The sequence below is a fragment of the Pipistrellus kuhlii genome, unplaced genomic scaffold, assembly GCF_014108245.1.
Source record: "Pipistrellus kuhlii isolate mPipKuh1 unplaced genomic scaffold, mPipKuh1.p scaffold_m20_p_2, whole genome shotgun sequence".
In the NCBI taxonomy this organism is placed as follows: domain Eukaryota; kingdom Metazoa; phylum Chordata; class Mammalia; order Chiroptera; family Vespertilionidae; genus Pipistrellus; species Pipistrellus kuhlii.
Genome location: NW_023425515.1, coordinates 144,553,242 through 144,569,595, shown reverse-complemented (window position 1 = coordinate 144,569,595; position 16,354 = coordinate 144,553,242). Strand labels below are relative to the sequence as shown.

At 39.6% G+C, this 16,354-nt stretch overlaps 1 protein-coding gene across 2 annotated transcripts in view; it reads right to left on the bottom strand.

The window, feature by feature from the left end:
* Positions 1-16,354, bottom strand: part of ERICH3 (glutamate rich 3) — a 105,304-nt gene that overhangs the window by 27,604 nt on the left and 61,346 nt on the right. For both annotated transcript variants that reach the window (XM_045584465.1, XM_045584464.1), the window contains exons 9-11: positions 11,661-11,847; positions 7,217-7,509; positions 228-461 (exon numbers count right to left, since the gene is read on the bottom strand). In XM_045584465.1, coding sequence (XP_045440421.1) covers positions 228-461; positions 7,217-7,509; positions 11,661-11,847 — 714 coding nt within the window. The remainder of the gene's footprint in view (positions 1-227; positions 462-7,216; positions 7,510-11,660; positions 11,848-16,354) is intronic.

The window sequence follows — 16,354 nt, the reverse complement described above, 5'->3', positions numbered from 1 at the left end:
ATAATAAGAGCATAATATGCTAATTAGACTGGACAACCTTCCGGACAAAGCTGGGGCTGTGAGGGAAGACTGAGTCCCGGGTGCCAGAGGGAAGCCGGAGCTGGCAGCCAGGGGAAGGAAGGCCTGCTCTTGCATGAATTTCATGCATTGGGCCTCTAGTTAAAGAAGAAAACTGGAATGCACACTTGTTCAACAGTCCATGACATATGATAAACTAAATGACTTACCTTGCTTATCTTCTTCCAGTTCACTATCAGAGCATCCATCACTCTCATCTTTCATACTGTCATCAACATCTGGTGCCTTCTGTGACGAGGCACTCTCTTTTTCAGGGTCTAAATTATCTTTTTCATCATCTGATGGTGACTTTAACATTTCATTCATTTGATCATCAGACTGTCCTTTTTTATTAGCTTTCTCATCTTGTTTCTCCTCGTCTACTTCAAAATCTTCTTCATATTCTGAGAAAAAAAATACTCCACTATTAAAATGAAAATAGAATCCCTAATACTTAACCAAATTCACTTTTAATATATTTTATTTATTTTTACAGAGATGAAGGGAGAGGGCTAGAGAGTTAGAAACATCAATGTGACAGAAACATCGATAAGCTGCCTCCTGCACACCTCGTCTTGGGCATGTATCCACAACCAAGGTATATGCCTTTGACTGAAATTGAACCTGGGACCTTGGTCCATCCACTGAGCCCAACCAGTTAGGGCTTAACCGAATTCACTTTAATGAGAACTTTGACTGGCTTATTCTCTTTTCTTAGAGTCTTTCTTCCCTTCTATTTCACACAATTAGTGAACATGGAATACTAACAGTGAATGATCAAGATTGCAATCAGTTATATATAGAAGAGCACAAAAGAAAAGAGGCTCCAAATGACAAGTCTGAAACCTAATAAGAGTTCATTTACAAAAGGACATCATCTAAAAATAACCAAAATGGATAAGAGAACTTGATAGGAAACAATAAATTAGAAATAAATTAAAAATGAAAAGAATAGGATCATAATAATGAAAGTTAATTTGCAGATCCAGTGAGGTCATATTTCATATAAAAATGTTCAAAATATTTGGATATCAAGTTAATGAATAGTGAAGTGGAAAAATGTAATTAATCAAGTCCAAAGGCCCTGAGAAATAACACTGTGAAAAGCACATTTTTTTTTTTTTGAGAACCAAATGGACCTCAAGAAAAGGCATTATGAAGAATTCTATACCTAAGTCAGGACTGCAATCATATGCATTATTCATCCCTACAATCAATTAAATAATTATATTCCAAGGGTAAAAATTCATATAGAATGGGATATTACTTTTTCCAGCCACTAATTTGCTTCATTCCCTGCAGTGCACAACAAGTCTGCAGCAGAAAAAAATTGTCACATCATATGAACTCCAGCTGTCCCTTGTGGTTAGAAATTTTCACCTTTCTTATTTAATTGTTCCCCTTTTCTTTCACTAAAAACTAACAATCTTGGAGTAACAACATGCCAAGGATAGAGAGTAAAAGGATTTCATGCAGAATCAATTAGGCAAATAAACAATTATCTTTAAGATGAAAATTACAAGGAAAGTAAGTTTCCCTATTTTGAATGTTTTAGTTATTAGGTCTTCTGATTTATTTTCCAGTGGTGGGGGCCTCTCGGGTAATTACATGAGAGTTATCCACCCTGTACAATGAAAGAAACTTAATTTAGAAATGCAAGCCCTATGTGTGTGTGTGTGTGTATATATACACACAATACCTTGTTAATGCAGAGACCGTATGAAGGAGATGTAAGAGGAAAAGTGAAATCAGAAACTTAAATAAAAGCAAAGAGAATTCATCACAAGATTATTTTCATGAAAGAGATTTAATATGAAGAACATTAAGTGAAAATTATTATCAGTAAGAATTATAAAGTAATTCAAGAAGATGAATAATTTGGTTAATATTGCACGAACTAAACTGGAAATAAAATAAAAACAAATGAATCTTGTGATTTAAATTTCCAGGCCACGTAATAGAATAATTCTTCACTTAGCCCAGTTAGCTATCAATCAATAAGCCTTAATGTGAAAGAGGAAAACACTGGAAGATAAAGCATATTACAGTAACACAACACTTACCATCAAGGAATCTCCACTTTTTGTTGAGAAAATAAGACATATTTACTGAAGAGCTACTGCACTCACAGAAGTTTGTATACATAGTCCTCAGTACTGTTTGTTTCAATATTACTGGTCTCCATTGCAATGGATTTTTATATAGGATTTGAGTAATGATATGAAATAGTACAAAATGAGTGGAATGGAATCAAAGAAGAGCAGAAAGGCATTTGGAGATTGTGGAAAACTTTGTAAAAAAAAAAAAAAAAAGAAGAAGAAGTTTAGGCTAGCCACAGAATGCACACACAGGGAGAAACACATACACATATTACTTTTCAGATATTTGCTCCTGGTCACAGGATAAGCAGGGGGCCAGAGAGCACATGAGTGAATTAGGTAATTCCACCAGCAATACTAGGTAGATTAATTCCAGCAATGGGGAAAGATGAGAGTTTTTGAGTCAGGCAGTCACCTGTCCAACTCCCAGTTCAAACACTCACTAGCTGAGTGACTTGGGCAATCTGCCTCAAAAAGCTGTGGTATTAAAAGCAATCAGTCCTGGAACATGCTTAGTACAGTGCCACAGCCAGTAGGTGCCTACTCAATATTAGGCATTTAGTAGTAATAGAGATTGTGATTGTGATTGTGATTGTGATTGTGATTGGAAATGGAGGGAGTTGGTTGTAGAACAAGAGAAATTACACACACAGTGTGTGCTCTATACTTTGATGGAAGCACCTGATTAAAACCAGCAATGTACAAATGCCCACAATTAGAACACAATTACAGTTATGAAGCAGAGCAGAAAATTGAAGGAGCATGTAGTGACCACACAAAAAGTCCCTGCCTTCTATTTTGCAGGAGCATCTGAATTTCCCCCCAAAGTATGAAATGTAAGGCTGCCTTGGTTTTATTTTACCCACCACTATCTTTGCATCTAATTATCAGCCTTCTATGAACCACATTCTCTTAGCATTACAGCTCAAAGCATGCCTCCTCTGTGTCATCCACTCCCGTGTTTTCAATATGAATGAACTGGTGGCATGCTTTCTGGATTCCTTTTCATGATTTTGTTTTCTCCCCCGTCTCATCTTCCTGCTTCCTGAGAATTTAATTAGCTTGTTGTTTACCATCCTCACTAATGAGGAAGAGAGTCAGCACGAGGTCAACATCAATCCAGCTGCAACCCTCCCTCGCTGACCTCCTCAAGCTTCTCGTGCCCTTCCCATCAGCCACTGTTCTGCAAAGAGCTGAAGCCTTGCTGCTGCTGCTTTTTTCTTTTCTTTTTCTCTCTCTCTTTTTTTTTTTTAATGGAAATGGGCAATTAAAGTCCATTAACTAGCCAACCAGAAGAAAAAATCTTGGAAAAAGCTGTATTTTAGGCATCAACTATGCTACTCACAGCACTGGCCATGTTGGTTTGAGAGAGAATAAATGAAGAAAATGAAAAGCCTCTACTGACCATGGCTTTAATAAACCTACAGGTGTTGAGATTTAAAAACAAATGGGAAAACATCCCATTTGTGAATCTGTCTGTTATTGATGTTGCTATAGATATTTCTGAATTCTCAGTCTAAGATAACAATCAAGACTAGAAGGGATCGTAGAGAGAGAGGGGGGGGGGTAACTGGGTCAAAGTGTTAGAAGGAAAATCTTTTTGAAAGTAGTCACACGATTTCAGTAACAAACAAGCATAGAATACAGTGTCCTGCGAGCCCTGGGATTACTGCCTTGGATCACTGAAACCTTTGGGCAGCAACTAGAAGCAGTGAGGAAGACACAGAGGATGTACCTTTTCCTGATGCAGCCTCTTCACAGGCCATCCTCGGCCCAAGGCCTTAGCTCCTGCAATCCAGGCTTTGTCTTCTGTCTATAAGGGGAATTCTCAGGCAGCTCCAGTTCTTTCTTTTTCTTTCTTTCCCTTCCTTCCTTCCTTCCTTCCTTCCTTCCTTCCTTCCTTCCTTCGTCTCAATAGTTCTTTATTGTTAAAAGTATTATAATATATATGTCCCCCTTCTTCCCCCATTGACCCCCTCCAACCCACCTCTGCCCAACTCCCCAGGCCTTCAGCACCTTATTGCCTGTGTCCATGAGTTATGCATATGTGCATACAAGGTCTTTGGTTGATCTCTTCCCACCCACCCTCCCACCCTCCCCACCTTCCCTCTGAGTTCCTCACTTGTTCCATGCTTCCATGTCTCTGAGTCCACTCCATTCATCAGTTTATTTTGTTACTTACATGCCACATATGAGTGAGATCATGTGATATTTGTCTTTCTCTGGCTGACTTATTTCACTTAGCAGGATACTCTCCAGGTCACTCTATGCTGTCTCAAAGGGTAAGAGATTCTTCTTTTTTACTGCTGCATAGTATTCCACAGTGTAAATGTTCCACAGCTTTTTTATCCACTCATCTACTGATGGGTATTTGGGCTTTTTCCGTGTCTTAGCTATTGTAATGGTGCTTCTATGAATATAGGGGTGCATACATCTTTCTGATTGGTGTTTCAGGTTTCTTAGGATATAGTCCTGAAGTGGATCACTGGCTCAAATGGCAGTTCCATATTTAATTTTTTGAGGACACTCCATAATGTGATTTTAATTTGCATCTCTCTGATGACCAATAACTTTGAGAATTTTTTCACATGTCTCTTGGCCATCTGTATGTCCACTTTGGAGAAGTATCTATTTAGGTCTTTTGTTCATTTTTATTTGGATTGCTTGTCTTTTTTTTGTTAAGTTGTACAAATTCCTTAAATATTTTGGATATAAACCCTTTATCAGATGTATCATTGCCAATATGTTTTCCCTTACAGTAGGCTCCCTTTTCCTTTTGTTGATGGCTTCTTTTGCTGTGCAGAAGCTTTTTATTTTGATGTAGTCCCATTTGTTTTCTCCTTAGTTTCCTTTGCCCTAGAACTGTGGTCAGCAAACTGCGGCTCTCCAGCCACATGCGGCTCTTTGGCCCCTTGAGCGTGACCTTCCACAAAATACCACAGCTTGGGCGAGTCTATTTTGAAGAAGTGGCACTAGAAGAAGTTTAAAACATTTGGCTCTCAAAAGAAATTTCAATCATTGTACTGTTGATATTTGGCTCAGTTGACTAATAAGTTTGCTGACCACTGCCCTAGGAGATGTATCCATAAACATATTGCTATGACAGATGTCTGAGATTTTGAGGCAACTCCATTTCTGATGTATCACCCACAATCACGTAACATCAAGCATAGTTTGTACAGAATAGGTTGGACAGTGTTTGAAAGCCTGGGGTTTGGAATTAGACAAACCTGGGTGTTTAAGAGTAGCAGAGTATTCCACCCTGAAATACACAATTTTGGCGTAGGCTGAAGGCAGCTGGGAAGAAGTAGATACAATAAAGTCCTCTACCCTTCCCCCCACACACACACACACACATTTGCCTAAAAGCCAGACATACATTTGTGAAGGCGTTATCCTTCCCTTTCTAGCAGGAAGTATGGAATTTAATCACAGAAGACAACTTCTAGACCTTATCCCAGATATACACCAAAGGAGTCAACCTAACGAACATCAGTAAAACTAGACCTTATCTATCTTTAGTTCCCCGTATAATTGCCTTTCCACAATTTGCCTTCCCTGGACGCTCACAGTCCTTTTCCTTTGTCCTGTCACTTCACTAAAAATCTATTGTTTGATTTGTTAACATGTCATATAGACTCAATGTCTAACCACTCCTTTGAGTTACTCAGCTGCAAGTGCTCCCACATGTTTATGTGATGTGTATGCTAATAAATTTCTGTGTTTTCTCCTTGTTAGTCTCTTCTGTCAGTCTAACTTTTAAGGACCCAGCCAATGAACTTAAGATGGGTAAAGGAAAAAAGTTTTTCTTCTCCAAGGGTTTGAGTCCTAGTTCTGCTACTTTTTCTCACTGAATCTCAGTTTCCCAACTTGTAAAATGAAGGCAATAATAATAATGATAATATCTACCACATGAAATGATGAAGATAAAATGACACAGTGTGTAAAGTGCCTGGCTTAGTGCTCACTGCCTGGCCCTTTTAGTGTTCCCGTTACTACTATAATACTATAGTTATGTATGTGGAGAGAGAGAAGAAAAAGAAGAGGAAGAAGGAAGAGGAGGAAGAAGTGAAGAAGGAGAAGAAAAAGAGGGAAGAATGATGAAGGAGAGGAGAGAATAGGAAAGGGCAGGGAGGGAAGGAGAGGAGAAGAGAAGAAAAGAGGAAAGGAGAAGAATAAGAAAACAAAAAGGTGAGCAGTTGCCAGAATACTTTACCTCCATACAGTCATATAGATTGTGCCTACCTGATGCCATCAATAATCACCATTATCACCAAAGCAAGTACTGTGCATTCAAATACTCAACAACAACAAAAATAGCCATGGTCAGTGTTCTCAATGGTTAGAGCATCAGCCTGTGGACTGAAGGTTCACAGGTTTGATTGCCAGTCAAGGGCATGTACTTGGTTTGCAGGTTCATTCCCAGCCTGGTCAGGGTGGGTGCACAAGGCAACCAATGGATGTGTCTCTCACATCAATTTCTCTCTCTCTCTCTCTCTCTCTCTCTCTCTCTCTCTCTCTCTCTCTCTCTCTCTCTCTCTCTTCCCCCCCCCTCCTTTACCCCTTCCTCCCTTTCACTCTCTCTAAAAAATAGTCAATGGAAAAACATCCTTGGGTGAGGATTAACAAACAAAATCCCAAATACTAAAAAAAAAAAAAACTAATAGGCAAAATCCTATTTGGTTAGAATATCTCTCTCTCTCTCTCTCTCTCTCTCTCTCTCTCTCTCTCTCTCTCTCTCTGCAGAATTGAATAGACTAGAGCCTCTGCCTCGTGTATGCCACCGCCCTAAACTCCCCTTCCTCTCCTCACTCCCACAAGCCCCTGCAGCCCCTGCGGAGTTAGGCCTGCCCTTCTCTAAGGAAGGTGACATGGGGCTCCACACGAAACAGTGGAGGAAGGCGGTCAGGAAGTCCTCACGTGTCATAGGCTCATCTACCTGCCAGAACAGTGACAACATTTGATGGAGAGTTTTGCAAATTTTGATAATCACATTTTAAAGACTGAGGCAAAAGAACAACTGCAGTAACAAGAGAACCCTGTGTCACCCGTTACCTTACCGTATTTAGAAGTATTTTCCTGGTCATCTTCCCAAACATGTTCTTTTCCTTTACATTCCATTTCTTCTACAGCAGTTCTTACATCTTCAACCCCCGGTTTTTCTTCGTCGGCTGAAAGAAAGACTGCAGAAGAGGTTTTGCTCCCCTCCAACTCATTCCTTCTTGGGACCATGTATGCTCTATCCTTCCTCAGTATCCCCTCGCACTTTGGTTCCTCTCCTTTCTCAAGACTTTTTTGTTTCCTAAATTTTGGCGAAGTTGGTTTTTTGTCAAGGCCCATTGCAATAATGCACCTATGAGAAATATTAACAAAGGATGATTATTAACTTTTATACATAGCAGAGTGGAACTGCAAAGCTTTTAAATCACGTACCTCTTATTCTTATAAGAAATATTATAAGAAATATTTTAGTAAGGTATATACCAGTAGTTAACTAAAGTAAATTCTTTTCTTTTTATTAATATTAAAATCTCATAAAGAGCACAACAAATTCTTAATAACTTTACCCACAATAATAAACAAGAAAACAACTACTAAGAACTTTAGTTCCAAACTAAAATTAGTGCCTTAAAACATATTTTGGCCTTAGAGTCATACTGTATATAATCCTAGTCCTTAAATGAGAATTATGTGACAAAAGAACATCCAGGTTTGCAAGCACAGGAAAGCTGAAAAAAAAATATTCAGGGGGAAAAAAGATGCCATTTAGTCCACAATAACTTATTATTCCAACAACACAACAACAAAAGACTTACATACCAGGTTGACTCTGAATAAATATGATTGAGATTTTAAGAAACATACAGTCATGTGTTGTTGTGCCCTTTAAATAAACACCTCAGGAACCTTTATGCTTATTTTAATAGAATTGTCATTATTGCATTTAGAATGGCCTTTTGAAACCTGTACCACAGTCCTTGATGACTTTCACTAGGTATAAGCTTTGTTCTTTAAAGATGGCAATAGTTTGTAGAGGTCATAAAGTCATTCAAAGTCAAATTTGGTGAGTCAAGCAGATAATCTGCATGAATTAAGACATTAAAAGTAATTTTTAAATCAGTTACAAGTCACATGAGTAAATTCTGCCATAGTTTTTTCCCCCTATTTCTCAAGTTAATGTCAAAATAAAAATTCTAGTAATGATAACAAATACATTAATAAAATTTATGGTTATCATAATAAGATTACAGAGCCCTCACTCTGTGTTAAGCTCTTTGCTGTGTACCCTAGATATGCATTATTTTACCAGGTTTGTTATACCACAGACCAAAAAATTGAGAACTATCATCACTATTCAATGAGGAATTTGAGGCGTCAAAGGTTCCATGGCATGCCCAAGCTCACCCTGCAGGTGAGTGATGGAGCTGGATTCCTGCTCAGGACTGTTAAACCCCATGACCTCACCCTGAAGTACAAAACTATTGCTAGGTTACAGGCATAGTCCTCTCAGATGACTAGCCACACAGGTAAATATTACGCTGCTATATTTACATCAGGGAAAGTATTCCCACTCCCCACCAGAAATTAACAGAATTTGGAGAAGTTTTCATCGAACTCTAAAGATAATCCATGACCTGGGAAAGGGGGCTGGCACTTATCAGTCCTTCTTTAGAAATACACACGCCCCTTTATCTACATAAAGGTTTCATGGCTATCAGGGAACTGAATCAAATAGAGTGGGTAGGTAAAAAATGATCAGAATGTAGTCAAGACTTGTCAGTCCAGGAAGACTAGAAATAAAAATAAAATTTGAAAATTGCCTCAAGGTGAATCATATCCAATGACAATTTCTTAAACTCAAAATTCACTGAATTCCAGCCATCTCCAATCTAGGAATAGCATAAAAATTAATTCACCCAACAAGCAAATATGAAAACTTAGTTATGTTACTTATCTTTTGAATATCTCTCCATAAAATAAAACTAAAAGGCTCAGTACTCAAAGTAACTATCCGGCTATAAAAAAAAAAAAAATGAGATAAGAATACACTTACCTCACCCATAGTAAGCATGATAAATAGTTGACTTCCATGATGATGTACTTAGCACATTACTTTCCTTAAAATAAAGGTGTCATGAATCTTCACAGAATATGATTACCTGCATTGCCTTCTGTTCAAGCTGTTCTTCCCTTATCCGTGGCAACACCAAATCCATTGATTTGGAGCCTCTGCTATGCTATTACTTTAAGTTTATGTTGTGACGCTGTGGATGCTTTTTTGCCTCCCTACCACATGCACAGACTTTTTATCGCCCATCTGCTTAAGGGAATTGGACAAAGTGAGTAACATCTGTGCTTTCCTCGTCACTGACTACCTAGTTGACTTCTGAGTATACTTTGAGGTGCTGATTACTAAACTCAAAGCTGTCTGCCTTCTATTTGGGTAGGCAATCCTTCTTCCTGTGTTTTGCTCTAGTAACTGAAAATAACTACCACGTCTTTTTGAACAGTTCCCATGGTTGTGGGATAAATACAACTGTTTAAGCTCCACGCATTGTAAGTATCCACTGCTGAGCTTTTCTTGCTTCCTGCGAACCATAAGCCGGTAATTCCTAATCCATTTGATATTCGAATCACCTACTGTTTTATTGTATCATAGTAAAAGTTCCAGCAACCATTACTTTAAAAATGAACTAAAATTAATTTCATTTTAAAGAAATTGGACAGCCCTTAAAATAACTAAAATTATTATTATGAATGTGACAATAAAAAAAAAGATTATTCAATATAAAAGTGAGTCAGTCTCCTTAGGGGTAGTTCTCGATTTTCACTGGAAGTCTGCAGTATCTATACTCTCTGGCTTTAGCTCTTTTCCAATTATGTCTTCAACTCACTCCAATCAAATTTGCATTCCTACCCTTCACTGTAACTTGTCCCAAGATCCAAAATAACCAACAGTTTACCAGATCATGCTCATCCTCATTCTCCATTTACTTCTTCTATCCACACATTCAGCACTGTTGGTCATGCCTTTCTTTTCAAACATTTTGTTCATTTCTAGGACATCACTCTCTCTAAATTCCTTTCTAATCCCTGGCTTTCCTTCTTAGGTCTTTTGCTCTCCCTTATTTTTGAACTGGGGTGACCTGGAGCTCATTACTCAGGTATCTTCTCTATTTGCATTCCATTCTTGAGCGATCTCATCTCATCTTATGATTTAAATGTCATTTATATGCAAACCATTCTCAAATTCATAGCTTGGACCTCTTTTTGGAACCAATAAATGTCCTAAACTTAATTTGCCTCAAACCAAAATCCCTTCATTCCACTTTCAAACGTGTCCCCATTTCCTCTGCCCCACGGTCTTCTCCATCATAGTATAGTTAACTGGACATCTTTCCAGTTGTTAAAGCCAAAACCTTTTCAATCCTCATTTACTTTGCTCTTTAATCTCATGTCCTATATTCAATCCATCTGTAAACTTTATCTTCAAAATATATTTAGGATTCAATCACTTATCTTTCTACCATTCTCCTCTAGATTGAGTAGTTTCCACCTTTCCATCAATCTTTCTAGGAGGAGCTACTGTCAAATCCTGACAGGTCGTTGCCCAAAACTTACCACAGAAGCTTTACATCATTCTCAGAATGAAAGTCAAAGCTGTTGTTTTTATCTTGGCCCCACTGTCTCTCTGGCCCCTTCAAAGAAGCCTTTCTGACCATCATATATAAAATAATCCTACCCCTGACCTTTAACCCCCCACACTTATTGCCATATGGTATATATTAATTTATTTATTGGGATGTTATTGCCCCTTCCCCATTAGAATGGGCTTCATGTGGGGGAGGGGTACTTTGATTGGTTCACTGCTGCTCTCTAAGCTTGGCCTAAGACTCAATTCTCCATGAGTACTTTCAGAAAAAAATATAAAGGTTGAAGCAAGTCTCACAATTTCAAACAAAATATTCAATTCAAACATGGACAAACAGCAATCAAAGCTGACCTTTTATGATGCATTTTCTGAGATTAAAACTAGGGGCATAAGAACGATACTTGGGCCACACTCAATAACGCAGTCACAGCTCTAAAATGCATAACCTACAATAATCGACCTTAGAAGCCAAATGCTTGCACATGCTTTGGGGCTCAGCCCAAAACCAGCTACTAAGAATGATGAGGAAAAAGAAGGAAGAAAGAAAAAAGAAAAAACCTCTCTGTTTCACTTCAGAAACAGAGCTGGATGCATGGTAAGAAAAGGATCAGTTAGAGAGGGCTACGGGAGTTAAAACGCCACCAGCTTTTATCCCCGTTTTACATCTGGAAGTCTAATTTATATCCTATGATGTCTAGTACAACACACAGTTAAACCACCTTTAACTTAGGTATTTTAGGCTCATTTACACTGATATATTTCTCAACAAGTTGTGCAGAGAAATGTGTCGGTAAAAGCGTAGGAAAATGTAACAAAACGTGCCCTCTCCCAAAGGACATTTGTTTCCGTACTTGTAGCAAGGCGATGATTTCTCCACACACACAAACCCAAAGTAGCTTCCTTTGCCTCCGAGCCTGGAACCTCTCCGATGCTTATATTCACAGCAGGAGCTCAACCTGTTCACCTGCATCCCGTTCAGGAAAAAGGTGAGACTGAAGGGGAAGCCGTGGTGCCTTTTGGAAATAAACTGAAAGGTCTCTGGAATGAAAAAGGAAAGAAATTAGTGAAAGCAACTGATTTTGGACTAACATGTTCTAAACCTTATTTTTCTATTATATAAGTGCCTTATCATGGTCTAGATCACCTTTTAACTTAGGGTCAGTCTTTTATCATGAAAAAAATACATTCTATTTCTTTACCTATTAAAAAGTACCCCATACCTAAAAAAAAAAAAAAAAAAAAAGTGCCCCATGCCTTTATAAAACTGATTTTTCACCACATCATAATACCTATCATTGTATGGCACTTACTATGCCCAGGCATTATCCTGATTTTCTTGAGTGTGCTAATTCTCACCAACCACATTGAAATATGGTAGCAACCATATTCAGGTAAAAACTGCTGTTTGAATTTTAACCCTTCTAGTCTGGCTCCTGCACCTGATTAAACACAGGATAATTACCTCAGCTTCCAGGTGGAGACCTGGAGGCTAAGGCAATTTTCCCTTGCCTGAGACTAGAACTATGGGAGATTGATTCCCACTGACTCAGTAGCTTCAGGGGTAGAAACTGTAGATAACCTTTAGAGACTAACCGCTGAGCTCTGCTTCTGTATTATCGGCTATCCCAAGATAGGGCCACATTCCAATGTCCAGCAGGATGTGACTGGGAACAACCCTGTGGGCTGTTCCCAGTCTTTAGAATTTAGAATTTAGAACAGAGGAAAATACTTGTGGTTTAGGCCTTTAAAAGGACTGCCTACACCTGCAACAGCACGGTCGTGTGGAGTCCACCTGCGTGTGGTGCTCTTGCGGCCGTCCTGGCCAGTTTTTCAATAAATCCTTGCCTGCTTTTTTTAATCAATCATCAGCCTCCAGTGGTCTTATTTTATTCATACATATGAGGCAGACTTAGTCTAGCTCGAGTCCATTTCAATTCTATCTGAATTTGAGACCCCTTTTGCTCCCCCGGAACCACTCCAAAGTCCCACCAGTAAATTGAAAAACACTGCTTGCAATTAATCAGTTTTACCAGTAATTTCCTCAAAATCTTTATAAGGCTCTTAGGAAAGGTCTCACCCTAAAGTTACTGAGCCCTACATCAGACACACCATATTCTGCAGAGTGGCTTATAATCCTGCTACTCCTGTCGCTTCTGTTTCCTACAAAAGAAGCCTCTCTTGGCCCTTCACTTCTACTAATAATAGAGTTAAGATTTTATTTTTAATTTTAATTTTTATTTTTTTGCATCTCTGCTATGTACACATTTTCTATTATTGCATTTTCTGTAATATATTAAAATATATCCACTCCAGCAGTTCTCAAACTTCCATATACATCAGAATCACCCGGAAATCACAGTTTCTGATTCAGTAGGGCTCAAGAATGTTCATGTCTATCAAGTTGCCAGGTGAGGCTTATGCTGTTGGTCCAGAGATCACTTTGAGAACCCTGCTCTAGTGGTTTGCTGCCCTACATGTTTATGAAATCCACGAGAGCTGAAATTGGTCATACTCATCTTTGTTTCCCCTAATCCCAGGACTGTGGAATAGGAGGCCCCCAATAAGTAATTAGTGAGTTCTTATTTTAACTCAATTCTTTCACAGTCACCTAGAGATACTACATATATACCACATCATGCCTGCAAAAGGAAATATGAATCAGATGCTAAATAAATCTAGTAAAGAACTGAGTTATTGAGAAAGTAATTTTGTCACTTTTGCATTAGTATTTGTGATGTGAAATTAGATAAACTAGGAAAGAGAAAGTTGAAGAGATAGTGTCTGAAGAAACCAAGCTGCAATAGATTTATTTTATTGATTTCAGAGAGGAAGAAGAGGGAGAGAGAGAGAGAGAGAGAGAGAGAGAGAGAAACATCAATGATGAGAGAGAATCACTGATTGGCTGCTTTACACCCCCCACTGGAGACTGAGCCCACAACCAGGGCATGTGCCCTTGACTGGAACTTAACCCAGGATCCTTTAGTCCGCAGGCCAATGCCCTACCCATTGAGCCTAACCAGTTAGGGGAAATTTTAAAATCCAATTGTCTTTATCGTTTTTGGACTCTTTAGTGGTGACCAAAAAGATTTCATTACAAAAACTTGAATGGGGCATTTACGTGATTCATGTGATTCATGACATCCGCAGTTCCCAGTCCGGGAGGAAGTGCTGGGCACAGGGCATCAACTTCTGGATGTGACTGCTCTGCCATTTGGTTCTTGTGTGACTGGACAGCACATCCACTTATTATTCCATTCCTCCCCCCCCCCCCCCCCAAGCACGCTGAACAAGAACTGACACCCTCTGCCTTTATTCCCTTGTTAATTATTTTATAACTAGAGGACTCTGCACACAAAAATTGTGCACTCGGCAGGAGGGGGAGGGTCCCTCAGCCTGACCTTCACCCTCTCACAATCCAGGACTCCTCAGGTAGGGTCCCAAAGCCCGGTCTGAGATCAGAGCCTATTGGGGCTTTTCTTTCCCTGGCTGTAGGAAGCTGGCCCCACTCCCACTGCTGCCACTGCTTGCCATCTGTGCAGCACTGTCCCCCCTCTCCTGCCACTGCTGGCCTCCCTCTGCAGGTGATAGGCATGGGGTGCGATGGCTTGGCTGGCCTGGGTCTCTCTCTGTGGTGCGATCACCTGCCACAGAGTCACCGAAGGTGACCTGGGCCCCCCTCTTTCTTTGCTGGGGGGCAGGGTCAGCTCTGCAAAGGGCCATCTGCCTACTTGATCACCCCTAACCTCTGGCCTGCCTACCTGATTGCCCCTAACCACTTGCCTGCATACTGATCACCCCTAACCACTGGTATGCCTACCTGATCGCCCCTATCTGCTTCCTTGGGGGTGGGGCCAGCCCAGCGAGGGGCTGTGGTGGTTCTGGTCTCTGGCTGTTCTGATGATTTTACTTATGGTGCCTGGCCTTTTATTATATAGGATTTAATATTTTACATTTTAGTGTCACTTCCCAACCCTGACTTGATGGTTTCTACCTAGAGTAGTGGAAAGAAGATTGACAATTTCAGAATCCTCATCTATGAAATAGAGAAGACAGGAGGAGTGGTGAGGGTGTGAAGTGGAGGGGGGGACCCAGTCTACCCACTTCACAGAGAAGTCTTAAAGGTTATATGCAGTGCAATATTGGAAAGCATTCTGTAATATTTACAAAATGTAATTATTCATTTAAAAATACAATTAAAAATTCATGGCCTCCTAGACCTCAGAACATGAACCGATTTGGAAACCAGGGTCTTTGCAGATATAATGAGTGAAGGATCAAGATGGGCAGCACTATTTAGGCATTAAGGAGAAACAAAAATACTGGGGAAAAACCATCAATTGTAGTCTCCTCCTTCAACAAATTATAATTTGGCAGGAGAGACAAAATGAATATATCAGACTTCTAGAGTGAGTTCACCAAATCCTCTCCTCTTAAAATGGTGTCTCTGAAAATATACCAAAGGCTTAAACCGAGCAGCAGTTATTCATGAAAACTTACTGAACTTTTGGTAAGAGGAGTGGAGATCTGCGGCATCCTTGCCTGGGGCTGCTCGCATCCCTCTCACCTGCCACTATTTCATCACTGCAGTTCTAACAGGGTAGGGCAGGCCATAAATAACCAGCAGCTTCAGTGTCAGCGGGAGCTGACTTGATTTGGAGCAGAAGGCAAAATAACCTTGGCCAGTGGCTCTTCCACTAATAAGTAGCAAGCTCGGAGGCAAGCTAACATAGAAACACCTGGGTTTTGCCAGCCTGAAACTGTAGCTCTGATTAGGGCAAGCATCAGGCCAGTGGGCTAGCTGAAAATTCAACCATGGGATATAGGTAATGAAGCAATCATAGATGCACTTGTAAGGAAGCAAAATTTGCCACCCCAAAATGTGTCTCTGTGGCATAAGGATTATTTAAGGGGGGGGAAGACTCGGAAAGAACCTTTCACATTCCTCCTAAAAGATGTTAGAGGGTCTGCTCAGTAAGAAAACTATCATCATACATAACTATAGTTGAATATGAACTAGATATAACAGACAGGGATGAAGCTAACAAGGTCCATTTTGATTAAAGTCTTCTTTCTGTCCCATTGTTTCTGCATGGCCCACAAACATTTATTTGCCCAAAATTAACCCTTTTTTTTTCATCTACCTGTTGAATTGCCTTACTTCCCTTAGTCCAGAATAACATATATACCTTATCTTGCCTAACTATCTTTGGAATCTCCTATGTTGTGCAGATTTCCTGAATGTATGTGTTAAATTTAATCCTTTTAACCTATCTTGTGTTATTTTAATTATTTGACCAGCCCAAAGAACCAAAGAAGGCAAGAGAGAAATTGTCCCCCTTCTTCACACATCCAGTAAACTTTATACACATCCTCGGCTAACTGAAAGTGGCACGGTTTGGAATAGGTGCAACCTATTCACACATCCCTAGCCAACTGGGAGTTTGCATCCATGAATAAAGGAAACATAAGATGGCTGGTGGAAAATCAGATTTGGAGCAGACCTGAAAATGGCCTGAACTTTGAATGTACTCTTTCTTTGTTATTG